The following is a 26,760-nucleotide window of genomic DNA, read 5'->3' on the forward strand; positions in this document are numbered from 1 at the left end:
TTTGTCCTTTCACCAACAGAAAAGTATGCTCAGCACTGGTGTTCCATGCTGACTGATCCTCAGGGGGTGTTTGCTCCGTGTCACTTAGAGATCAGCCCCGAGCCTTACAAAGACGTAAGTCACTGCTGGGGTCAGACATTTCTCACGACTGTTCCCACTTTTCCAATTTGTAATTTATGAAGTCCCACTGCTGTTCAGACACTTTTTCTTCTTCTTCTTCTTTTTGCAGAATTGCATGTATGACAGCTGTAACTGTGAGAAAAGTGAGGATTGCATGTGTGCCGCAGTATCTTCCTATGTCCATACCTGTGCAGCTGCAGGGATTCAGATCAGTGACTGGCGAGGGACCATCTGTGGTCAGTGTTCACAGACGGACAAGTAGCTGTTCTTTAAACACAGATAAGCTCCATTCTCACGTTCACAGATATGCATCCAGGAAGGACAGTTTGAAAGGTTGTCCATACCTCGGAAAACCTTTTTGGGTACTGGAGGATCTCCATAATAAACTGGGATATTCCATCATCATGACACTGTGTTGCTTTCACCAAGGCGGGATTTTGAAGATGTTTGAACATGTCTTCTTTTTTTCTTTTTTTTTTTAATCACAAACTTTGACATACTTTAGTAATCCCTCCCATTTGCGTTAAGCCTGTGATGTTGCCGTGCATGCTGTAACATCACTGGGAGGTTTTCTAGAAGTACCAAGGTCAGGCTTGCTAGGATTAGATGATGCGTACAGTTCTAAAGTTAGACCATGACTGTTTCTGCACATCACATGGTACAAATCCAGCACGTTACATCATTAAACTATACATTAGATCATATTTGTGGGCAACCATGAGCTGCATACACCAGTTTGTCATGGTTAGAGAATGTGACCTTCTGAGATGCGTATCACGGAGCATTGCAGTGCTGCAGTAGACAGGTTTTTATTATTTAAGGTTCATTATTTCATTCAAAGGGTTGCCTCCACTGTGCAGTGTTACAGCTACTAGTTGTACAGGGTTGGAATGGAATTTATTATTATTAGACTTTATTCAACCAGATAACAACCCATTGAGATTGAGACCTCTTTCAGTATATAGAAGGAATAAGTCCTCACCACCATGTTGGCAAACAATGTCTCATTTAAATGGTTTGTGGGAAAATGTTTTAGTTTGTTCATCACATAGTGAATGAAAATAAATAGGTTCCACGCAGATTTAGTTATTTACTATACTACTATGTTCTGGTCTTCACTTCATTAGTCATTAATTAATTAATGACAATGATTTTCTTAAACCCTTGAATTAAAGAGTAAAGTCAGCACGACAAGCACATCTTGATTGTTTAAGCCGAACTTCACTGTGGTTGGCGGAGACAAAAATAAGAATCTCTCATGCTGCATTCTCATCAGTGGCAGAAAAACCATAGTACAATTTCAGTCATCTGCAGTGGCAGATTGCAGGTGTGAGGTGTGACTATAATTTACTTCATTGAAAGTTACAACAGAGTTTTAGCATTTTGCACAGCGTTAAAACAGGAAGCCCTGGCTCTGATGGTGGCTTAAAAAGTTAACTTTTTATAAGGGTATGATGAATTCCATTCTGTAATATCACACAAATTATTCATGTTTATCTGTTTAAAACCAGGCAGTTTTGTGCACTTAAATAATCCTTCTGTTGCTGTCCATTTTTCCTTCTTTTTAAAAATAAAACAACATCTGGTTTATACTTGTGGCTGCAGTAAGCAACAAAAGTTGAAAAGTTTTAACTTTTGACATCAAGTCCCATCGTGGTCTGTTCTGTCAAGCTCACAGCCAGAGGTGGAGGAATTTTTCTGTCAACCTGTCATTGAAAACCGTGGAACATTCAGTTTTCCTGAATTTTTGCTACTTCCACGCAAGGTGTGAATGCAGCATCACTGTTCAAATACTGTGTATCTGTGTGTAGTTCACTCACTACATCCCAACGAGCTCTAAGCACAGAAATGAAGTCCTCAATCACATCTAGATTAAGCAAAAAGACTCAAACTGACAAAAATTACAGCAGAGATTAGTTTTAAAACCTAACTTAAACTTTAAAAAAGCTAAACCCAGTAGCTGCTTAAATGTTAAAAACATTCCAGATTTTCAGTTATTAAACACCAATAATTTTCACAATGCCAAAAATATTACAGACATTTTCATTTCCACTAAACCTGCTAACATTTATCAAGACTTTGAGCAATTGTGTAACTTCCTTGACCGAGGGTAACAATTTTAAGCAGTACTTTATATTTTTGAAAATGAAATCATCAAACACCTCACTGCGGTAAGGCTAATCGTACGGGCACACAGGTGTGCTCGTAAAAACATCTGCACCAGTGAGGTAATTGTGCACCATGCTCACAGTCTACGCTTGTGTTTCCACCTCCGCAGGAAAGTACGCAAATTCCTGCCCCAGCAACATGGTCTACTCTGACCACATCACGGCCAGCGGGCGCAGCTGCCGTTGCATCGGTGTCTCCGATCTCCTCTGTCATGCCTCCTCCCACCCATCGATGGGTGTGTCTGCGCAGAGGGAACCTACGTGGACGATTCTGGGAAGTGTGTGCCGCTGAAGGACTGTCCGTGCTTTGACAAGGGCTCTGTGGTTCCTCCTGGTCAGGTCATAAACAAGGACGGGGCCATGTGGTAGGAAAATTAGATTTGGCATTATTTTGTGAGTTTGATGTCTGTGAGATGAGATGAGATATACTTTATTGATCTCACAGTGGAGAAATTATGTTTACACTCCATTTACCTCAGACAGCAATTAGTCCACAATTATTACTTGTTTACCATAATAATTGCACACATCAGAATTAAAGACAGCACATACACATTTGACATTGTTTATGTGCACTAAGTTTGAAGAAGTCCGTTATCCGAATTGAGGCAAGTGGGTGAAGGCCACGCAGCAACCTGAGTCGTGCCACCGTCGGCTTGGGGGAGTAACGGGGGCTGCAGCTAAACTGCACCACCCCCGCAGAAGGGGAAAGAAGTGATGTGAGCAGACGCCGGAGTGGGGAGTGTTGATGGGGGATAGGAGGGGGGTGGGGGGAGGGAATGGAGCATGCTTCAGTCCTGTGAAAAGCAGTTTATTGTCTTTGTGAGTTGAGATAAGAAACAGCCAAATGATCCCCAGGCCGAAGAAATTCCTCTGGAGGGAAAACAGTCGGGCAATTTGACCTTCAGGCTTGATAAGCCTGTAGTGTTATGGTTTGAGCAGTGAAAAACACTTTTTAACAGTTCCACTTGAACAACCAAATCCCAATTATGAATTAAGAATATTCCCAATTATGAATTAAGAATATTCACCGGCTTCTGAAATCTTCAACTTCAACTGCAAGGCATGCATCTGCTCCATGTCATAACTGCAAATTAAATTATCCCAGTAAACGCACTATGTACAACCCCTGGCAAAAATTATGGAATCACCGGCCTCGGAGGATGTTCATTCAGTTGTTTAATTTTGTAGAAAAAAAGCAGATCACAGACATGACACAAAACTAAAGTCATTTCAAATGGCAACTTTCTGGCTTTAAGAAACACTATAAGAAATCAGGAAAAAAAAATTGTGGCAGTCAGTAACGGTTACTTTTTTAGACCAAGCAGGGGGAAAAAAATATGGACTCACTCAATTCTGAGGAATAAATTATGGAATCATGAAAAACAAAAGAACGCTCCAACACATCACTAGTATTTTGTTGCACCACCTCTGGCTTTTATAACAGCTTTCAGTCTCTGAGGCATGGACTTAATGAGTGACAAACAGTACTCTTCATCAATCTGGCTCCAACTTTCTCTGATTGCTGTTGCCAGATCAGCTTTGCAGGTTGGAGCCTTGTCATGGACCATTTTCTTCAACTTCCACCAAAGATTTTTAGTTGGATTAAGATCCGGACTATTTGCAGGCCATGACATTGACCCTATGAGTCTTTTTGCAAGGAATGTTTTCACAGTTTTTGCTCTATGGCAAGATGCATTATCATCTTGAAAAATGATTTCATCATCCCCAAACATCCTTTCAATTGATGGGATAAGAAAGTATCCAAAATATCAACATAAACCTGTGCATTTATTGATGGTGTAATGACAGCCATCTCCCCAGTGCCTTTACCTGACATGCAGCCCCATGTCATCAATGACTGTGGAAATTTACATGTTCTCTTCAGGCAGTCCTCTTTATAAATCTCATTGGAACAGCACCAAACAAAAGTTCCAGCATCATCACCTTGCCCAATGCAGATTCGAGATTCATCACTGAATATGACTTTCATCCAGTCATCCACAGTCCACGATTGCTTTTCCTTAGCCCATTGTAACCTTGTTTTTTTCTGTTTAGGTGTTAATGATGGGTTTCATTTAGCTTTTCTGTATGTAAATCCCATCTCCTTTAGGCGGTTTCTTACAGTTCAGTCACAGACGTTGACTCCAGTTTCCTCCCATTCGTTCCTCATTTGTTTTGTTGTGCATTTTTGTTTTTTGAGACATATTGCTTTAAGTTTTCTGTCTTGACGCTTTGAAGTCTTCCATCTTCCACCTTCCCATGTTGTTTGTATTTGGTCCAGAGTTTAGACACAGCTGACTGTGAACAACCAACATCTTTTGCAACATTGCATGATGATTTTACTCTCTTTTAAGAGTTTGATAATCCTCTCCTTTGTTTCAATTGACATCTCTCGTGTTGGAGCCATGATTCATGTTAGTCCACTTGGTGCAACAGCTCTCCAAGGTGTGTTCACTCCTTTTTAGATGCAGACTAATGAGCAGATCTGATTTGATGCAGGTGTTAGTTTTGGGGATGAAAATTTACAGGGTGATTCCATAATTTATTCCTCAGAATTGAGTGAGTCCATATTTTTTCCCTCTCCTTGGGGAAAAGTAACCGTTACTGTCTGCCACAATTTTTTTCTTGATTTCTTATAGTGTTTCTTAAAGCCAGAAAGTTGCCATTTGAAATGACTTTAGTTTTGTGTCATTTCTGTGATCTGCTTTTATTCTACAAAATTAATCAACTGAATGAACATCCTCCGAGGCCGTTGATTCCATAATTTTGCCAGGGGTTGTAAATGCAACCTTAACTTTGGTTGACATTGAATGTTGCCACATTTTATTATGTTGTGAGAATTACTGAGTAATTCTGTAAATGTTCATGTTTCACTTGATTTCATACAAAGTAAAGTTTTTTTTTTTTTTTGTTTTTTTGGAGCAACACTTTTATTAACATTTTTTATGATAGATGTGCAGTGAACAGTGCATTAAAGTTAAAATTAAAATACACAATTACAAAAATATTGCAGTTGTTGAAATGGGTGATAATTCATCTTTCGCTTTTATTTCTTTTCTTTTTTTTACATTAGCACCTGTAAGGAAGGTAAACTCAGCTGCATCGGACAGATTGAAGATCAGCCGTGTAAGTTTTACTTTAGCCTAAAGCACTTAGTTTTACTATTTATTGTATAAGCTTCTGATATACTTTCGGAGGGGAAAATAACCAAAACAAAATACTGAGGAAGACACAAACCAAAAGACACAACAAAAGTAGAATTGTATCTTGATGAATGAAAAATCTAACTATTTTTCAGCGTATTTGGTAATGATGACCGTTTGTATCATAGTACTGCTTTCCACATTAACTTCTGTATTTTCTGGAGTATTCATCATTTTTTTTTTTTATCTCCCCCGGTATGAAATGGGGGAGATATAACGATCAGCATGTCCATCAGGATGTATTTGGATGATCCCTCAACACCAGTCGATTAAGGTGACCTTGGGGTCAGTTTCAAGGGTCACAGCAAATTATTCAAGATATTTCCATTGCCACCCTTGTTAGTGTGATATCTCAAGAACCAGATGATCAATTTCATTCATATTTAGCATAATGGTGCACTTGGCTGATCCTGTGACACTTTGCATGAGGGATTTGTGGGGCCGTGACGATATGTCATCTCCTGATGGCTCTTGTTTGTATAATCAGCTCTTTAATTTGAGATTTTTGTGCATTGTTGGAGTGTACTTTTTATTTATGGGCATTTAGTCTTTTATTGTTAGAGTTTATTTTGTTTAGTGTTTTGATTCCTGGGAAAGTGCGATATAAATGGTCATTATTATTATTAATAATAATGAATGTGTGATTTTTTTCAGTATATAAGTCACACAGGAGTACAAGTCACAGGACCTCCCAAACTAGTGAAGAAAAAAAAATGTGATTTATACTCGGGAAATGTGGTATATTTGTGTAAATTTTCAATAATATGAAACATTTGATTAAAGCATAAAAATGCATCTCTCATACAACTTTGTCAGTATTGTAGAATGTGAAATTAAATCAAATCAAATCAATTTTATTTATATAGCGCCAAATCACAACAAACAGTTGCCCCAAGGCGCTTTATATTTTAAGGCAAAAGTCATACAATAATTACAGAAAAACCCCAACGGTCAAAACGACCTCCTATGAGCAAGCACTTGGCGACAGTGGGAAGGAAAACTCCCTTTTAACAGGAAGAAAACCTCCAGCAGAACCAGGCTCAGGGAGGGGCAGTCTTCTGCTGGGACTTATAAATTACTGATTTTTTTTTTTTAAATTAATTTCAACGATGTCGTTTTTCACAGCGGCCTGTACTCCTCCCATGCTGTTCTTCAACTGTTCCTCTGGTGGCCCCGGGGCAAAGGAACCGAGTGTGAGAAGAGCTGCAATACATAGACATGGCCTGTGTGAGTCACCTTTTCCCAGACACAAGTAACATTTTCCACATTGAAATTATTGGATTACATGGAAAACAGTTTGGAAGACAACCTCATGTTTTCCAGGTGAGCACAGAGTGTGTTTCTGGCTGTAAGTGTCCAAATGGGATGATATCTGATGCAGGAAGCTGCATCAAGCCAGAGCAATGTTCCTGTGTTCACAACGGGATTTCCTACAGTCCTGGACAGACCATCAAAGTGGACTGCAACACCTGGTATGGAAACCGCAACTCGACTGCAGACAGCTGGGGACTTTGGATGACATCGTCTATATGTATAAAGTAAAAGTTGAGCCTTTTATTGTCAGCCTAATGCAGTCTAATTTTCTTCTGTTCACAGCACGTGTAAAGACAGAAAGTGGCAGTGTACGAGCAACCAGTGCGACGCCACCTGCTCGGTCTATGGTGCTGGACATTATGTAACTTTTGATCAGAAGCGCTTCACTTTCGATGGAAGCTGTGATATGTACTCACTCAGGTATGACTTCAACATGCATAATAACTTAGAGAAACCATAAACACACTCATTAGAGCGTATAGGACCAAAGCCCAAAAATATCTTGGGTCTAGACCAGAGAGGGGTAACAAGTGCCAAAATAATACAGGTGTTCTTAGTAACCAACCCCCTCAGCAGGTGATTTCACTGGTGAGTTCCTCCTCTCCTGATCATGTGTGAAATCAGCTGCTGAGGTGATCAGTAGCAAGGAAAACTTGCACCGTCTCCACCTTCTTGGTCCTTCATGGTCTACATCATGAGCTTGAATTTTTTTTTATTTTTTTTTACCCAAAAACGACCCCAGTTTCAAGCTGGCATCACACGGATAAATTGATCAAACAAGAACTAGGTCATACATAGGTCCTGAGGCCCATTGGTGGCAGTACTTATCCCTAGAGTTCATAACATGGAGCAGAGGGGACGCCAGTCTGATGCAAGTTACTTCCTCAGCCAAAGCCAGTACCCATTTATAGCTGGTTGGACTTGGACAAAGCAGATGAAGTATCTTCTCCAAGATGGGTTGCACGACTGGGAATTGAAATCTACATATTGGTAGCCCAGAAAGCCCGAAATTCCCTATTTACCAGACTAAGTTGCAGTTTTCTGTTTTGTTTTTTACGGATTTGGGAGGTCCTGCAGCTTATTCTCTGGTCTGACTTATACCCCGTCACACATACGCCGCTTGAGGCTGAATTGCGTCACAATGACACTTCCGGCCATAATCGGGAAATACTGAGGCGCGGTCTAAAGAACAAAGGACGGCAGTCTGTGAACATCGACATATTTGGTCCATTCACTCGGCTGTCCGAGTGGTGTTGCACATGTTCAAAACACTCTGGCACCATCGAAATGCGACGCACATCTGATGGTGGTCTATATGCAGTTTTTGCGCAGCCCAGTCTCACGTTTTTTTTTTCGTGCTCCTGTCACGAAATGAGTCAAATTTTCGTGATGGGATTTTTTTTTAACTCACTGTTGCTAACCCTACTCCTACCCCCAACCCTAACCTTAACCCTAACCTAATTCTACTCCTTCCCCCAATCCTAACCATAAGTACCCCCGACCCCCCACCACGCAGCCATCACGAATGAATTAGAATGAATTGTGCTGCCGTGATGAAAATGAGGCGCTTTTCATCACAATATCATGAACCAGTAGATTAATGTATATTTTGTGCTGCTGAATCATGACTTGCCATGAGACCAGGTTGTTTTTGCGCCATGTAATCGCAGTCTGTGTATTCTGACGGGATCAAACAGCATCTGAAACAATCTGATCGTGGTTGATTGAGCTCTGAGATGATCGGTCACAGCAAAGCCTCAGCCACTTCACAGAGGAATCTCACTTCAGCCACTTGTGCCTGGAGTGTTTATTCTTCTCAGTACTTACTAAGCATAAGCAAGCCTGTGCAGCTAAAAATGTAAAATACCCCAAAATGTAAAATTTCCACTCTAAAATGTAAAACCCAATACAAAATGTAAAATGGATTTTCAGGGTCATACTGACAGCCACAAAAAAGACAAAAAGTGTAAAAACAAACAAACAAACAAACAAGAAATACAAACAAACAGATAAGATGAAAATGCTTAAAACCAACAAACTGGACGCTACACCATTGTCCCCCGCAGACGGCAGAGCCAGGAGGACTAACAAGCCACAAAACATAAAATGTAAAACTGCTGAAACAAAGGTATAGACAGAATTTTTACAACTGTTTCTGTGTTTATGTTTTGCGTTGTCTTGACCACAAAATGTAACATTACAAACCCCTAATTAAAGTATATACTGTGCCTTTTATTTTCTTGTCTTTTATCGATATATTGTCAGGGCACAGGCGCAACATATACATGTGAGGGATGAAGACAATAGGCCAATAGTGGGTGGACAAGGGAATGGAGACACGACCGTATCAGCTGGGCCCACAGGTGCACATGCAAACAGGATGGATGACAAGTGCACAGGACACACCTACACACAGACAACAGCAGGACGGCCAGGTGCACAGGAAGGGACGCATGAGGGGCTCACGCACAAACTCACACACGACTGACAGATGACACAGACAGCAGGACGACAGGTGCACATACAGGATCAACAGGGACTCATACTAACACACACACCCACACAGGACACAGGAGACAGACACGACAAGTGACAAAGGCCTCAAATAACAGACACAGAGACCAAACAATAACCCAAGCCCGGACCGAAACCCCAACAAATAATACTAATAATAAAGATTACAGAAATATGCATGAGGTACACCAAAGGGTAACTAGATACAATTCATAATGCATTCAGTAACGTGACACACAATACCATGACAGACATTAGTAACGTATCATATTAATCACTCCTTTCAGATACAATTAAACTATAGGATACCAGGTCTTCTCTGGCAAAGCAGGTTCTTACCATACTGTCAAAGAGGAAGCTTAATCTGTAAGACATCAAACATGGCAAGTAGCTTTAAATTTGATGTTATGTAATGCACACTTTTTTTACATTTTATGTTTTGTGGTCATACATGACATAACATAAAACACAATTTTCAATTATTTCATTTATATAGCGCCCAAATCACAACAGAGTTGCCTCAAGACGCTTCATACAAGTAAGGTCTACCTTACTAACCCCCCAGAGCAGCAGTGGTAAGGAAAAACTCCCTCTGAGGAAGAAACCTCAAGCAGACCAGACTCAAAGGGGTGACCCTCTGCTATGGCCATGATGCAGACACAAATTACAGAACAATTCACAAAATGAATAATACAGGAATGCTGTTGGTGCACAGGACAGGAGGGTCTCCAGCACAAATACCCCACCCATCTCTGGATGGAGCTGCACCTTAAACAGAGAGAAAAAACAGAATCAGGCACAATAGAGAAATATTGTAAAACTTTTACATCAATACATCTGTCCAACAGTTTTATGTTTTATGATTTGAGGCTGTTAGCGCAACTCTCAAAATTACCCCTGTTACAATCTGCATGATATTTTTATGAACATTTTACATTTTGTGGAATTTTATGTTTTGCGGCTGCACAGAGAGCCTGAATTTAAATCAAGTGGTAAACTTGAGAGCCTCATGCTTTGGCTCTCTTTGCCATTTGAATATGCAACAACAGGCAACACCAAAGAAGATGATATTGATCAATCTCATGTTCCAATTTAGGCCTGGCGATCAACTGGTGTGCTGTCCAGGGGTTACCACGCCTCACACCCTATGACTGCTGGAATAAGCTCCAACACCCCACGTGATGCTTAGTTGTAGTGAGCGGGTATAAGCAAATGAATGTTCCATTTTAATCTCAATGAGGAATAACACCTCAAGAGCATTAAACTCCCATCCTTAGGACAGAAACTTGCTCCCATTCCAAAGTTAGCAACACGCCTCCTTCTGGCTAATTATCACAGCCTCATGATACAAACTGCGAATGATGGTAAAACAGTTTGATTCACTCACAGTCCTCACAGAATGCAGAACTAGAACACTACACAGATATCAGCTGTGGCTGTTGGCCAGGCACACAAAGGTCAAACAGTCGCTGCATGATGCTCACTGAGTACTGATTTGTGTGTTTGTTTTTCATCAGGACTACTGTGGCAGTGTCCAGACTAACAGTAGCTTCAGAGTCATCACTGAGAACGTTCCCTGTGGAACCACAGGAACCAGCTGCTCAAAGAACAATCAAGATCTTTCTGGGGGTAAGTAATAAAAATCATAAAAGAGCGACGAGGTTCAAACCAAGCACCTTTTTCCAAGTTTGCCTATATTCAAAATGAGAACTCTGAGAACAAATCTTTATCTCATAAGGACACCATTTTGAGGGAAATCAGAATTGTACAAAATTTAGTTAACTCTTCTTGCCATATCAGTCTCTAAAAAAATCCACAGAGGTCAGACATTAGGGTTAGGAATTCAAAATTTTACAATATTCCCAGTGAAGGTTAGCAGTTCACTTCCCCTGCCTGAAAACAGCAAAAGCTAAATCCTGTTTTCTTTCCTCTATTGTTCACTGGCAGAGGCTCGATGATCATTCTACTTCTACCCTTGTAACTTCAGGGGTTCAATGGGTTCATGGGTTCTCACGACAGCAGCAGCCAACAGCTTTAAACTGTTACCAAGTGGGCTACTGGCAGTGATGCCGGTAACGCGTTACTTACTAACGCGTTACTCTAATCTGACCACTTTTTTTAGTAACGAGTAATCTAACGCGTTAATCTTTCCAAATCAGTAATCAGATTAAAGTTACTTCTCCATGTCACTGTGCGTTACTATATTTTTCATTGTGGGTCGATAACAGCATTAAACTTGGTCTGTGGGCAGGAGGTCAGGGTTCAACTGAACTGCCCACTTTCAGTGAGCTGTGAGCTTTTCATCCACGGTTTTTTGCAGCTGCTCGACTCGTCCTCACCTCTTAAAGCGCGGTGATCAGCACACCTGCACTGAGCTTTACAAAGACATTTTTATACTTTTTCCCCTCCTTTATTTAGAATTCTGAGCTGAGCCGCTCCGTATCGTCTCGTTAAAAACAGCTGATACTCCGCGACGCGTCAACAACTAACACTATTTTCAACTCAAATGCACCTAAACTCTCTTTCTGAGGACCACATGATGTGAAAACGCAATAAAACTTTCTTACCTGTAAATCTGGTCCTGTTTTCTGCATAAATAAATGTTATCCATTCTTTGTGCTCAAACGCCAAAGCAGGGGCGAATCCAGATGGAATGGGGGCGTGGGGCAGGGATGTGCCCCACGCCCCCACAACACCCCTAGATTAAAGGTCCAGTTTTGAAGCCGTTTTTTACTACAACTACTAATATTGCTTAAAATAATAATAATTTCGACAAGTAAAATGTTTAGAGAGTTAGAATTTAATAGTTACATTTCTAAACAATGTAGGTTTGAAATTGCAAGTTTTACTGTTACAGTGCTGTCAACAGTTAAATATGAGGTCAAGAAAGAGGTCTTTATTTTACTTTTTATAAAACAAGTATTTATTTTCATTGAAGTCAAGAAAGGGTGACTATAAAGTGAGTTGTTGTCGGCAGCTGTGGAAAGTAACTAAAAAAGTAACTAGTAATCTAACTTAGTTACTTTTACAATTGAGTAATCAGTAAAGTAACTAAGTTACTTTTCAAGGAGTAATCAGTAATCAGTAATTGGATTACTTTTTCAAAGTAACTGTGGCAACACTGGCTACTGGAGCTTGCCAACAGGAGACTCAACCACACATTACCAGCTTCTTTCACAGTTCATAGCTTCATGTTGGAGTGGAATCAAGCAGGATTGTAAATGGAGAACCAGAACAGGCTTCCATGTGTCTTATGGCAAACTGCAGCTGCAATTTCACATGTTTAGTTTAAGAAAATGGGAATGGACAGCATGGTGTCTTAATGGTTAGCACTGTTGCTTCACAGCAAGAAGGTCATGGGATATATTCCCACCTGGGCCCTTTCTGTGTGAAGTTTGCATGTTCTTCCCATGTTTGCGTGGGTTCCCTCCGGGTGCTTCCACCCACATCCAAAAACGTGCATTTTAGGTGCACTGAAAACTCCCTTGAATTTCAGGAAATTTCAAAGCTGACCAAGACTATAAACTTTCATCTGTTTTTAATTAGAGTGCAGAATTGATTCTGACAGAGGGAAGCTACCAGCTACTTTCAAGTGGAAATGAAGAAACGGTTCCATTCCGTTATAGAACGGTGGGCATCTACCTGGTTATTGAAGCCAACAATGGGCTCATTCTTATGTGGGACAGAAAGACCAGCCTGTTCATCAAGCTCAGCCCTAAATATAAGGTAACCCCACAACACATTTCAGTTTAACTTTAACCCAAGGAAAATCAAGATTTGTTTTGTCATTTAAATGAAGTTGAGTAACTCTCTGTTTTTAGGGGCGTGTTTGTGGGCTGTGTGGGAACTATGACAACACTGCAAACAATGACTTTACAACAAGGTGCCATGCTGTGGTAGTCAACCCGCTGGTGTTTGGGAACAGCTGGAAGGATTCCCCGAGCTGCCCGGATGTTGAAAACATCACAAACCCCTGCAGAGCAAACCCATATAGACAGTCGTGGTCCCAGAAACAGTGCAGCATCATCCAGAGTGAAATCTTCTCTGCCTGCCACTCCACAGTACGTCTTTCTTATATTGTTTTTTTGTTTTTTTTTAATGTGTTTTATTTTGGTAACTACTGTAAGAAATATTTTGCCAGGCTGTTGACAAACTCTATTGATGATGATGATGATGATGATGATGTTGTGGGTAAATTTATAGTTGTAATGGTGAGTGAAAAGTCTGACCCCAGTGTAGAGAACAAATGAGGTGATCAGAGTTCATAGTTCTTTATTTTTTGGCAGAAACCAAAAAGTAGCTGGCAGAAAAACAGTATGCAGGCAGATTGGTGCATGTTGACAGTGTCAAACCTGTAGTGACATTCATGTCTTTGGGTCCTCAATTCTTGAGGTCAGGAGTTACCTGTGAAGACCTTATGAAATCATGACATCCCTTGACACGTATGCGCATAGTGGCCGACTGTCTGCTGAATGCTTTCTGGAGTGGTGGCGAAAATGATGGCCAAAAATCTGGAACAGTCCTCACACATACCGCGGGAGAGCCACTGACATGGCGTGCAGTGCACACGCGAAAGTTGAGCAACATTACTGTGGCCTTTGCAGGTGCAAAATTTGTGCGTGAATACCATGCGGCACTCTCACGGATGATGAGAGCCACTGCCACAGCTGAAATGATGCCATGTTTGTGCAGATAGTGCTCAGGATGGATGTGGACTATTACATAGTTATTATGTGAAAGAGGCTGTGAAAATTCCCCCCACTTTAGGCAGAAAAAGCACAGAAAATAAAAATGAATTAAATAAATAATAAAGAAAGAAGAAAAGCATGAACAGCCACTCACAGACTTACAGAATGATGTCCACTGTGCCGCGTCTCTCAAGTTCCATTGATGTCCCCACAGATACGCCTCATCCATATTCTCCACACAGGTGAAGTCCGTTGTCCCTGCAGCCAGCCGGCAGTGTTAGACTGCGGTCCTCAGAAAAATAAATAAATTAAAAGGAAAATCCAGTTTGTACACTCCTCTGTGATTGGGAACAATGCATAAAGCATGCCTGTACAGTCGGACTGTGCGCTCACACCAGGGCCATGCAGAAAACTGAGTTTTATCAGGTGGCACAGCTCTCTGTGGCCGGGCACGACTCATGGGCATCGTGATCCTTTGGAAGTAATCCGATAGAAATGAAAGATGAAGTGACAGTACTGACATGGTCCGTCCAGCAGTGTTCACCTGACCTACATGTCTCTGGATGTGGGACGAAGCCGGAACACCCGGAGGGAACCCATACAAACACAGGAAGAACGTGCAAACTCCACACAGAAAGAGCCCAAGTGGAATGTAATCTCATAACCTTCTTGCTGTGAGGCAACAGTGCTAACCACTAATCCACCGTGCTGCCCTCAACCTTAGAGTCACAATTAGTTTGTGATTAATCTCACATTGTTCTTCATGGGTTTACTTTATAATTTTTTGCATATTACTCATATGGCTGAAGGTTTTCTCCCTGTTTGTAAAAATAAGTTAAAAAAAAGTATTTTATAAGCAGATATAAGTTACATGTCTTCACAAAAGCAATTTCCAACATTTATTTTGAACAAACACAAGTTTAATGAATGAAGTCTCTTTATTTCAAATATGTTTAAAACAAAAATTCTATTAATGCAAAAAATTTAAACAGGTCGTGTTGATGTTGTGAAGTTGAATGTAGAAAACAGGCCCCGTTTGAATAGTTACAGAGTGTAGTATCACTGCCACCTGCAGGTTTAGCAGCACTGTATGGAGTGTTTATTGTGTTCCTTGGGTTTGTACTTGCAGGACTGTGGTGGAGACAAGTTTGTGATACAGGGCGAACTGCAACAATGTGGACTGACTGACAGCGAAACCTGCTTTAAATCAGTTACCATGGGGATATCAGGAGGCGCTAATGTAAGTGTGACACATACATTTTTGCCAATTTTACACCTGTGCTACACATATCCTGTGAACAAGAAAACTTGCTTTGTATGACAATCATTTCCACATAAATTTAGCATTATTTCATAATAAAAGATGACGGACCGATCAGAGCGCCTACGTCATTTCAGAGCATCAATAATGACTCACCGATTATCACCTTGTTTTTTGCTTAAAACAGCTTAGTTTCTGTTTAAAACTGACTTTAGAATGATTTAAGAGGTTTTAATTTGTCATTTTTATGGTTGATAATATCATTAATCCCTTTGATTGTTTTGGATGTAGATAGCCTGACTCAGATGTGCTGCTGTCGTCCAAAATGATACATGCACAGTGAAGGCAGGGCGGACCAATTTTTAGGGGGGACTGTCCAGTCAGCGACGCCGGTCCTCACATACTCTCTGCCCCCTAGCTCCTCCTCACATACAGCCACTAAACACAGAGAACACTTGAACAGATAAAACATTATAACATCAACATTGCTGTAGGGTCACTACACGTCTCCCCCCTTACAAAGTCCCTCGCCCCAAGGGATCACATAAAAAAAAAATCCCTGAGGTGGTCCGAGCGCTTTCCTCTCTCTGAGGCCACCTTAGAGTGACACCAGTGGCTGCAACCTGCAGTCTTGGAACAACATGCTGAGGAACCAGAAGTGAGTGTTGGTGGTGGGGAATTAGCGGGGGAAACCATCATTGAGTATGGGGGTGTGGTTGTCTCGTTTCTCGGTTAAGGTGTTGAGGGTCCAGGATGCAGATGTGGATGTACATCACCTGTGTATGGGGCCAGCCTGTCCTCTGGAGGGCCACCCATCGCCCCCTAGGTGCAGCTGGTCCCAGATACCACCTCCACCCAGCTTCTCCAATACCTCACAAGGCCCCACCCGGTGACAGTCTATTGTAGGGCACCGGCCCTTCATCCTCCCTGGACTATACATCCACACCAGGTCCTCAGCCTTGAAGTGCCTCCCTCTGGCCCTCAAGTCATAGTTTTCTTGTCTGCTTCATGCTTGCTTTCTGCAGCTGGTCACAGGCAAAAAGCTTGAGCTGAGTCCATTCTATCCTGGGCAATTCTGGCATGTTCTGGACCTAGTGGAACATCTGGTGAGTCTGGAGGTTTGCCAAAAATCATTTCTGCTGGTGTCCGCAGGTCTCTTCCCAAAATGAATAGGGCAGGTGTGCATGAGGTTGAATCCTGCACAGCCGGCCTGTAGCCAATAAGACGAGGGAGATGTGTTTCCCTATTGCAGTTCCTTGATTGGCCACTTGAGTTGGTTCCAAAACAGAGTAGTAGGGCAGCATAGCGAAACAATTGTTCATGTTGTGGAAAAAGCATGGAATTGTGGCACACATATTCGAAATTAACTAAATTAAAAGTGAATGCAAATTATTGGTTGAAATAAAAGGATTAATAAATGGAATAGTTTTGGTTGTGTTGAAAGCATGGTCTCCAAAGTAAAAAGGTCAAACAAGGTCACTTCCATTGAATTTTATGACGTATGACATATGTTACCCTGTAACATGATAACTAAGCATGACAGATGGTGCAAACTATTTCTTTTTAAAATGCTATTAACTCAACCAATAATTTGCATCATTTTTTTTTTTTTTTTTACCAAAATTGGAGCAACTTAACTTTGACCCCTGTACAACCTGAAACTGACCTTTGTCACCATTTTTGCTGGTTTTATAATACACCCCATAACTGCATGGAATTCAGTCATAGATAGTCCAAACTGTACCTTTTTGGAATCGTTATGATCAGACAAATAATTGTATAGTTTTCAACATGATTGGAGTATTTTTAAATTTTAACCTTTGTAATTTTTTATTGACCCCTGTAGCTCATTATAGGTCAGCTCCAGGATGGCTCAATATCTGAAAATAAACATTAGGTTACTTTAGAGTATTGTGCCAAATTCCATGCTTTTATCACCAAATGAACAATTTTTATGGAAATTTTAGCTAAGCTGCACCACTAGAGCATATTCCCATAGGAACTCTATGTTAAATGTCCACTTGAGACCAGAAATAAACATGTTTACAGCCTGGTACCAAAAACTGTTTTGCTCTCTATAGATGGTGTCTCCCTCCATGACACTGTAAGGGGGGGGCATTTTTTTTTTTTCTAGCTTCTCAGTTTAAGACATTTTAAGCCATAACATTCTGTATAACTGTGGGCACGGTTGCTTTGAGTGACGGTGGCTGAGCCCAGTGACTCCGCCTTTCAGAGCGTCCGACCGTAACTTCAGTAGCTCAATGAAGTTGACCCCCCCCACGTAAAAAAAAAATCCAAGCAAACACACTGAGTGGTTAGTGCTTTGTTTGTGCAGATTTGTACCGTTAAAATTTCATTTGTGCTGTTATGGTTTTTGAGATATTAAAGATGATTTTTTCGGTCATTCAGAGGTCATTAATCCCCCAGCTTGCTCCAAAATTACCCAGACTAGTCTACTTTTTTAGTGCTTCATTTGTGCTGATTTGTGCTGTTAAATGTTTCATTTGTGCTGCTATAGTTTCTGAAATAGTGCAACTTTATTTACAGAGGGTCACATATCTTGACCTGAATTGATTACGTCCGTGTTCTGAAACGTTTATAATGTGTTAATGTACATATGTGTATAATAACTTCTGAGGGTGTTCAACCTGTGTTATTATTGAAAAAATGTAACATATTTTTATGTTAACAAATGATTTACATTTTTAATGAACTGTGCTTTATCTTTACTTCGTCATCACATTTCTGACATTAAATGTAAATGCTTCATGGTTTATTTCAGAATGTGGAGTGTTGTATTTTAACTTAAAATTGAACTGTATTATGAACATTCTATACTCCCCATTAAAAACTGCACAAAACAGAGGTCTTTCACAGCGAATCAACAAGTACTCTAAAAAAAAATTTCAATGACCTTTACACAATTTTACCATCTCAGTTGTATTTTTACAGCCCTCAGATAATCTGATGTCAAGACACAATAAATGGACTTGTAAAATACAGAGGTTTTAGTTACAATACAGAGTTAGCACATGGTATTGCTAACATTTTCAAAATTGAACATGTAAAACCTTCATTTGCAAATGCATAAAAAACCTAAGTAAGTGTGTAGCTTGCTGGAGACTGATATGCTTTGTCTCCAGGCAGATTATATGGGCCACAATTAATCTTTTGTATGGATACGATGAATTATTTACCAAAAGCAGTGGGGACGGTGGTAGCGCGCTCACCTGCTTGCCTTCCCGTGGCGTACGTGTGCCCACCGTCGTCCGCAAAAATAAAACTCTTAATATCTCAGGAACTATATACCAGCACAAATACTTATTTTCCTCACTGTATTGAGGAAAATAAGTATTTGAACACTCTGCGATTTTGCAAGTTCTCCCACTTAGAAATCGTGGAGGGGTCTGAAATTTTCATCTTAGGTGCATGTCAACTGTGAGAGACATAATCTAAAAAAAAAAAAAAATCCGGAAATCACAATGTATGATTTTTTTAAATAATTTATTTGTATGTCATCATCTCCCCAGCTTGCTCCAAAATTAACCAGACTAGTCGACTTTTTTAGTGCTTCATTTGTGCTGATTTGTGCCATTAAGACCTTCATTTGTGCTGCTTTATAGTTCCAGTTTATGGTAGAACCTGTTCCATAGTTATCGTATTAATCACTGCACTGTAACATTTCAAAGTGGGGAACTAGCATCCTGCTAGCATTGTATGGAATTCATCAAAACTGTAATAATTACACAGTGTATCAGTAATAACACATTGCTTCAGTAACATGTTTTGTTTTTTCCTCAAAAGGTGATCAGTATCCAAGCTAACGGCAAAGTGTTTCTGAATGGCATCTACGCTCAGTTACCGTTTTCTTCTGGTAAGAAAGAGTATGCTATACATGATAGACTACAGACATTGTCTACAGTATGTAACATTTAGAAAAATAGAAGGGCAGACACAGAGTGCATACCTCTGTCAAAGCCCAGAAGTCCCCGTCACTTTAAACTGAGGCCCAGTCAAAATGCCAGTCCTCAAACCCCTGTATTGGACCAACTCTGTCTGGTCTGGAACCACATAATAATCTAGATGTGGTTTTAAAAATCTATATTTTCATAGTACGCCCATGGATACACAATCATAGGATCCTGAAAATTGTTCTGTGAACCTGATCATGATCTTAATCCTGATCACTCATTGATTATCATTGCTGACATTAGACCCTGATCACTGACATTTGTGCATGAACACTAATCTATGCTCCTGATCACTCATCTTTGGTCATGTACTTGGATCTCATCATTCATGTTGATCTTGATGTTTGATTGTAGTTACTTATCTTTAATCCTGAACTTTGATCCTTGTTCCTCATTTCTGATATTGAGCTCTGATTTTTATTGCTGATTGCTTTGAATGGCAGGGTGAATCCTGTCTTTTGAATGTGGTTCCTGAAATGAGATACTGGTAGGATCAAAGGAATCAGGATCAAAGATCAAAAGCAGTATGGTTGCTTGATCTGGAAATGTTCCAAATTTTAATGGGTTTTTCCTTGGCCAATGGCAAATCTTGCCACCAAATTAAATACAACCAGTTCATTTCATTTTGAGATATACTGTTGACAAACAAAAAAACACACAAAAAACAATAATAATAATAATAATAAACACAATGTCTGAGCTTCAATCAATCCATCTGTTTATGCAAATTGTTGTCTGGATCACAGTCTACCATCTACTTGGTGTCTTGGACATCTTGCTGGACTTCAGGATCAGACTGTTTCAGTGTAGTTGTCACAGAATTTGGATGCAGGATTTGCAAACATGGACACAGCTAATATCTTGAAAGGAATGTGGGAAAGAAAATGCCCCAACAGCTGCCAGAGGTTGCACTTGAGACACTCATCTTCACAGGAGGAGGAGGTGATTCATGTCTGATGGCACTCTGAGTATCATCCAGAGGAGTCGTTAGTGTTGGTGGAACCTCTGGGCTGCACTGTATGAGCGGTTGAGAAAGCAGACAGTGATGGTACTGACGTTACACAAGGAAGAATTTATTCGAGGAATGTGCCACATCTGACACACCATCTGTGATCTAGTGTCCCTCAGCCTGGTTACAGTGGAATCAAAGCATTAGTGTCTCCAAACCTACACCTCCTTCCCTTATCAAGTAGTAAAACCTCCTCTGGTTCTCCATAAGTAACCTGCCATTTGACACACATTCATTCAAGTTCTTTCAACTTCTCTCTTTATGCACAGAGTCACCACAGCAGGTCTTCTATGCATGAGCATTGTTGATTTGACATGTTTATGCCAGATTATCTGTGTGACACAACTCCACAATACATGGACAGTCGTCTTGAAATGTCAGCCGCCTTCTGTTTGGGAAGCAAGTGCACTGACCACCAGTGGCAGAGGATTTTCTAGAAAGACCTAGAACCAAGGAACCCAGTCATTTTCTTAAGTCATTGATAAGAGTCCAAATGTCTCAGACAGACAAACAGACCAGGAGATAGTGGGATTTTCATGCACTGTTCTGCAGTGACCTGAGTCCATAAGCTCCTCACAGACCTCATAAGTGGAGCTCCCAGAATCATGAATGCTATTCCTGAGATAAGTGAGGTTTCAGGATTCAATTTAATGGCGCCCTTCTTTAGAAAATAAAGGTAATTAATATAGAAGGATGCAGATCTTCCATATCCATTGTGTCCTGGGGATGTGGAGTCTCTCCAGTCATATGATTTGGCGCTATATAAATAAAAAAAATTGATATGTGCAGGTTACTGAATGACGTCCACCAGGATTTATTCTGTTTAGAGCAGACTTCAGTGTCACTGCAAGAACATCACGTGCAGCTTTTACAGTTAACTCCATCACAGGAGTTTGGCTGCATTTCTTCTCCTGCCTGCTGCTGTATGTGAACAGAAAGAACGTGCACAGCGATCATTCCCCGCAGAAAAGACAACGCTACCACCTGTAAGTTCAACAAAACTGTAAGTCAAACGAACCATACGGTACTTTGTGATCGTTTCACAGCAGTTCAACTGTAAAACACAAACATGCAAAAGCTTCTTCCTTCTGTCTTTCTGTATATGTGCATATGCATGTGCAGGGATGCCCAATGTGTGGCCCGCAGCCCAAATGTGGCCTGACTTTCCCTTGTGTCGACCTGCTTTTGGCAATTAACTGGCTTTCTGGAATTAATAAATTAGTCACTCATCTTCTACCGCTTAGTCCAATTAAGGGTCGCGGGGGGCTGGAGCCTATTCCAGCAGTCATAGGGCGCGAGGCGGGGTACACCCAGGACAGGACGCCAGTCTGTCGCAGGGCCACAAACAGAGAAACAAATACAGACACACCCACATGCACAATTTAAAGATTCCAATCCACCTAACCTGCATGTCTTTGGACGTGGGAGGAAACCGGAGCACCCGGAGGAAACCCACGCAAACACAGGGAGAACATGCAAACTCCACACAGAAAGGCCACAGGAATTGAACCCATGACCTTCTCGCTGTGAGGCAACAGTCCTAACCACTAAGCCACCGTACCGCCCATTAATAAATTACTCTTCAGCAAATTAAAAAGAGGTGATTCTATTATGCTGAAACTTCGCTTTAGATTTAGAATGTTAGGTTTCACTAAAATAGAAAGTATTTGGTTTTAATACATGTAATCCACACAAGATCAGTTTGTTTGGCCTTGGCCCTCCATTCTCATTCATGTATAGCCAATTTGAGACCCTCTGTTTTTAAGGTGGGAAAAAAATGAATGAAAAGAACAAACCCATGACATCCCTGATGACAGAGGTTGTTTCAACCACAAATACTAAAAGAATCCATGTAAGTTCCAAGAAATATGCACGAGTCCCAATAACAGTATATCTCAAACTGAAAGTGTCATGCTGTCTCTGTGACAAACCATGTGTTGCAGGGTTCAGTTTAACACCATCCATCTATAGAAAAAAAAATGCAAGAAAGCAATTAAATTAATAATACTACAGCGTGCATACCATGTGGGAAAGATAAATGGATTGTATTTGATTGTGCATTGCATCTGAACATCAGATTTCATTGACTGAATAGCGATAATAGCAAATGACAAGGAGACTCCAAATCTTTTACCTTGTGGAGTGACTGGGTCCCCAAATTCCCAAACTCTAATTCAAACCCTGAGGTTTTATTTCCTGTTGTCAAATTCTTACCTTATGATGCCATAATGATATGACCTGATAAAATTCAGGCTTCCCTGCTCTTTTGGGGTGTAGAGGTAAGAAATCTTCAGCTTTGTCACCCCAGCAGAGGTATGACTTTTCTGAGTTGTTTTATAATGTAGATAGAGCAAAAGTGGCCGATCCTGTTGAGGGTTTGGGGAACTGGAACCTGTAGCAGGACTTATTGAGTGAAAGGTGGCTACACCCTAGAAGTTGTGTACAGTCTAATAATACGTCACTGTGTCACTGTCTCCTCCTCCTCCACAACCATTAGTTGGGATTTCTGCCTTTCGAGGATCCTCCTTCTATGTGCTTGTACAGACATCTACTGGTGTGTTACTGGAAGTGCAGCTGCAGCCAGTCATGCAGCTTTACATCACACTCACAAGCTCATACCGGACCAAGACCTGCGGTACGTCTTCCTTCGTGAGGCATATTTGGTCAGTGGTGTGCTTTACACTGAAAAACATGATCTGGTCTCCCTGCAGGTCTGTGTGGGAACTTCAACAGCAATCAAGCAGATGACTTTCTTAAGCTCAGCGGTGTTCCAGATGCCACAGCAGCCGGTTTTGTTAATAGCTGGAAGACACGCGCAAGCTGTGCTGACATTAAAAGTAGTTTTGAGAACCCGTGCAGTCTGAGTCTGGACAATGGTTTGTCAGCTCTGCCTCCAGCATTCTCCATGTCATCACGTCACGATATCTAATGTTGAATTTGTCCTTTCACCAACAGAAAAGTATGCTCAGCACTGGTGTTCCATGCTGACTGATCCTCAGGGGGTGTTTGCTCCGTGTCACTTAGAGATCAGCCCCGAGCCTTACAAAGACGTAAGTCACTGCTGGGGTCAGACATTTCTCACGACTGTTCCCACTTTTCCAATTTGTAATTTATGAAGTCCCACTGCTGTTCAGACACTTTTTCTTCTTCTTCTTCTTTTTGCAGAATTGCATGTATGACAGCTGTAACTGTGAGAAAAGTGAGGATTGCATGTGTGCCGCAGTATCTTCCTATGTCCATACCTGTGCAGCTGCAGGGATTCAGATCAGTGACTGGCGAGGGACCATCTGTGGTCAGTGTTCACAGACGGACAAGTAGCTGTTCTTTAAACACAGATAAGCTCCATTCTCACGTTCACAGATATGCATCCAGGAAGGACAGTTTGAAAGGTTGTCCATACCTCGGAAAACCTTTTTGGGTACTGGAGGATCTCCATAATAAACTGGGATATTCCATCATCATGACACTGTGTTGCTTTCACCAAGGCGGGATTTTGAAGATGTTTGAACATGTCTTCTTTTTTTCTTTTTTTTTTAATCACAAACTTTGACATACTTTAGTAATCCCTCCCATTTGCGTTAAGCCTGTGATGTTGCCGTGCATGCTGTAACATCACTGGGAGGTTTTCTAGAAGTACCAAGGTCAGGCTTGCTAGGATTAGATGATGCGTACAGTTCTAAAGTTAGACCATGACTGTTTCTGCACATCACATGGTACAAATCCAGCACGTTACATCATTAAACTATACATTAGATCATATTTGTGGGCAACCATGAGCTGCATACACCAGTTTGTCATGGTTAGAGAATGTGACCTTCTGAGATGCGTATCACGGAGCATTGCAGTGCTGCAGTAGACAGGTTTTTATTATTTAAGGTTCATTATTTCATTCAAAGGGTTGCCTCCACTGTGCAGTGTTACAGCTACTAGTTGTACAGGGTTGGAATGGAATTTATTATTATTAGACTTTTATTCAACCAGATAACAACCCATTGAGATTGAGACCTCTTTCAGTATATAGAAGGAATAAGTCCTCACCACCATGTTGGCAAACAATGTCTCATTTAAATGGTTTGTGGGAAAATGTTTTAGTTTGTTCATCACATAGTGAATGAAAATAAATAGGTTCCACGCAGATTTAGTTATTTACTATACTACTATGTTCTGGTCTTCATTTCATTAGTCATTAATTAATTAATGACAATGATTTTCTTAAAACCCTTGAATTAAAGAGTAAAGTCAGCACGACAAGCACATCTTGATTGTTTAAGCCGAACTTCACTGTGGTTGGCGGAGACAAAAATAAGAATCTCTCATGCTGCATTCTCATCAGTGGCAGAAAAACCATAGTACAATTTCAGTCATCTGCAGTGGCAGATTGCAGGTGTGAGGTGTGACTATAATTTACTTCATTGAAAGTTACAACAGAGTTTTAGCATTTTGCACAGCGTTAAAACAGGAAGCCCTGGCTCTGATGGTGGCTTAAAAAGTTAACTTTTTATAAGGGTATGATGAATTCCATTCTGTAATATCACACAAATTATTCATGTTTATCTGTTTAAAACCAGGCAGTTTTGTGCACTTAAATAATCCTTCTGTTGCTGTCCATTTTTCCTTCTTTTTAAAAATAAAACAACATCTGGTTTATACTTGTGGCTGCAGTAAGCAACAAAAGTTGAAAAGTTTTAACTTTTGACATCAAGTCCCATCGTGGTCTGTTCTGTCAAGCTCACAGCCAGAGGTGGAGGAATTTTTCTGTCAACCTGTCATTGAAAACCGTGGAACATTCAGTTTTCCTGAATTTTTGCTACTTCCACGCAAGGTGTGAATGCAGCATCACTGTTCAAATACTGTGTATCTGTGTGTAGTTCACTCACTACATCCCAACGAGCTCTAAGCACAGAAATGAAGTCCTCAATCACATCTAGATTAAGCAAAAAGACTCAAACTGACAAAAATTACAGCAGAGATTAGTTTTAAAACCTAACTTAAACTTTAAAAAAGCTAAACCCAGTAGCTGCTTAAATGTTAAAAACATTCCAGATTTTCAGTTATTAAACACCAATAATTTTCACAATGCCAAAAATATTACAGACATTTTCATTTCCACTAAACCTGCTAACATTTATCAAGACTTTGAGCAATTGTGTAACTTCCTTGACCGAGGTAACAATTTTAAGCAGTACTTTATATTTTTGAAAATGAAATCATCAAACACCTCACTGCGGTAAGGCTAATCGTACGGGCACACAGGTGTGCTCGTAAAAACATCTGCACCAGTGAGGTAATTGTGCACCATGCTCACAGTCTACGCTTGTGTTTCCACCTCCGCAGGAAAGTACGCAAATTCCTGCCCCAGCAACATGGTCTACTCTGACCACATCACGGCCAGCGGGCGCAGCTGCCGTTGCATCGGTGTCTCCGATCTCCTCTGTCATGCCTCCTTCCCACCCATCGATGGGTGTGTCTGCGCAGAGGGAACCTACGTGGACGATTCTGGGAAGTGTGTGCCGCTGAAGGACTGTCCGTGCTTTGACAAGGGCTCTGTGGTTCCTCCTGGTCAGGTCATAAACAAGGACGGGGCCATGTGGTAGGAAAATTAGATTTGGCATTATTTTGTGAGTTTGATGTCTGTGAGATGAGATGAGATATACTTTATTGATCTCACAGTGGAGAAATTATGTTTACACTCCATTTACCTCAGACAGCAATTAGTCCACAATTATTACTTGTTTACCATAATAATTGCACACATCAGAATTAAAGACAGCACATACACATTTGACATTGTTTATGTGCACTAAGTTTGAAGAAGTCCGTTATCCGAATTGAGGCAAGTGGGTGAAGGCCACGCAGCAACCTGAGTCGTGCCACCGTCGGCTTGGGGGGAATAACGGGGGCTGCAGCTAAAACTGCACCACCCCCGCAGAAGGGGAAAGAAGTGATGTGAGCAGACGCCGGAGTGGGGAGTGTTGATGGGGGATAGGAGGGGGGTGGGGGGAGGGAATGGAGCATGCTTCAGTCCTGTGAAAAGCAGTTTATTGTCTTTGTGAGTTGAGATAAGAAACAGCCAAATGATCCCCAGGCCGAAGAAATTCCTCTGGAGGGAAAACAGTCGGGCAATTTGACCTTCAGGCTTGATAAGCCTGTAGTGTTATGGTTTGAGCAGTGAAAAACACTTTTTAACAGTTCCACTTGAACAACCAAATCCCAATTATGAATTAAGAATATTCCCAATTATGAATTAAGAATATTCACCGGCTTCTGAAATCTTCAACTTCAACTGCAAGGCATGCATCTGCTCCATGTCATAACTGCAAATTAAATTATCCCAGTAAACGCACTATGTACAACCCCTGGCAAAAATTATGGAATCACCGGCCTCGGAGGATGTTCATTCAGTTGTTTAATTTTGTAGAAAAAAAGCAGATCACAGACATGACACAAAACTAAAGTCATTTCAAATGGCAACTTTCTGGCTTTAAGAAACACTATAAGAAATCAGGAAA

General features: G+C 40.8%; 1 protein-coding gene and 1 long non-coding RNA gene across 2 annotated transcripts in view; both read left to right on the plus strand.

The window, feature by feature from the left end:
- Window positions 1–26,760, plus strand: part of LOC117503350 (mucin-5AC-like) — a 108,589-nt gene that overhangs the window by 33,551 nt on the left and 48,278 nt on the right. The window contains exons 12-30 of the mRNA XM_034162567.1: window positions 20–114; window positions 230–356; window positions 2,399–2,479; window positions 2,539–2,653; window positions 5,365–5,417; window positions 6,620–6,687; window positions 6,818–6,966; window positions 7,091–7,228; window positions 10,840–10,951; window positions 12,869–13,048; window positions 13,144–13,383; window positions 15,140–15,250; window positions 16,297–16,377; window positions 19,076–19,145; window positions 22,749–22,886; window positions 22,963–23,127; window positions 23,207–23,301; window positions 23,417–23,543; window positions 25,586–25,841. Of these exons, the coding sequence (XP_034018458.1) occupies window positions 20–114; window positions 230–356; window positions 2,399–2,479; window positions 2,539–2,653; window positions 5,365–5,417; window positions 6,620–6,687; window positions 6,818–6,966; window positions 7,091–7,228; window positions 10,840–10,951; window positions 12,869–13,048; window positions 13,144–13,383; window positions 15,140–15,250; window positions 16,297–16,377; window positions 19,076–19,145; window positions 22,749–22,886; window positions 22,963–23,127; window positions 23,207–23,301; window positions 23,417–23,543; window positions 25,586–25,841 (2,401 nt within the window). The remainder of the gene's footprint in view (window positions 1–19; window positions 115–229; window positions 357–2,398; window positions 2,480–2,538; window positions 2,654–5,364; window positions 5,418–6,619; window positions 6,688–6,817; window positions 6,967–7,090; window positions 7,229–10,839; window positions 10,952–12,868; window positions 13,049–13,143; window positions 13,384–15,139; window positions 15,251–16,296; window positions 16,378–19,075; window positions 19,146–22,748; window positions 22,887–22,962; window positions 23,128–23,206; window positions 23,302–23,416; window positions 23,544–25,585; window positions 25,842–26,760) is intronic.
- Window positions 2,541–6,673, plus strand: LOC117522887. Its single transcript, XR_004564362.1, has 3 exons — window positions 2,541–2,653; window positions 5,365–5,417; window positions 6,620–6,673. It is a non-coding gene; the product is annotated as an uncharacterized LOC117522887 (long non-coding RNA).

This window comes from Thalassophryne amazonica, chromosome 2, assembly GCF_902500255.1.
Source record: "Thalassophryne amazonica chromosome 2, fThaAma1.1, whole genome shotgun sequence".
Classification (NCBI taxonomy): domain Eukaryota; kingdom Metazoa; phylum Chordata; class Actinopteri; order Batrachoidiformes; family Batrachoididae; genus Thalassophryne; species Thalassophryne amazonica.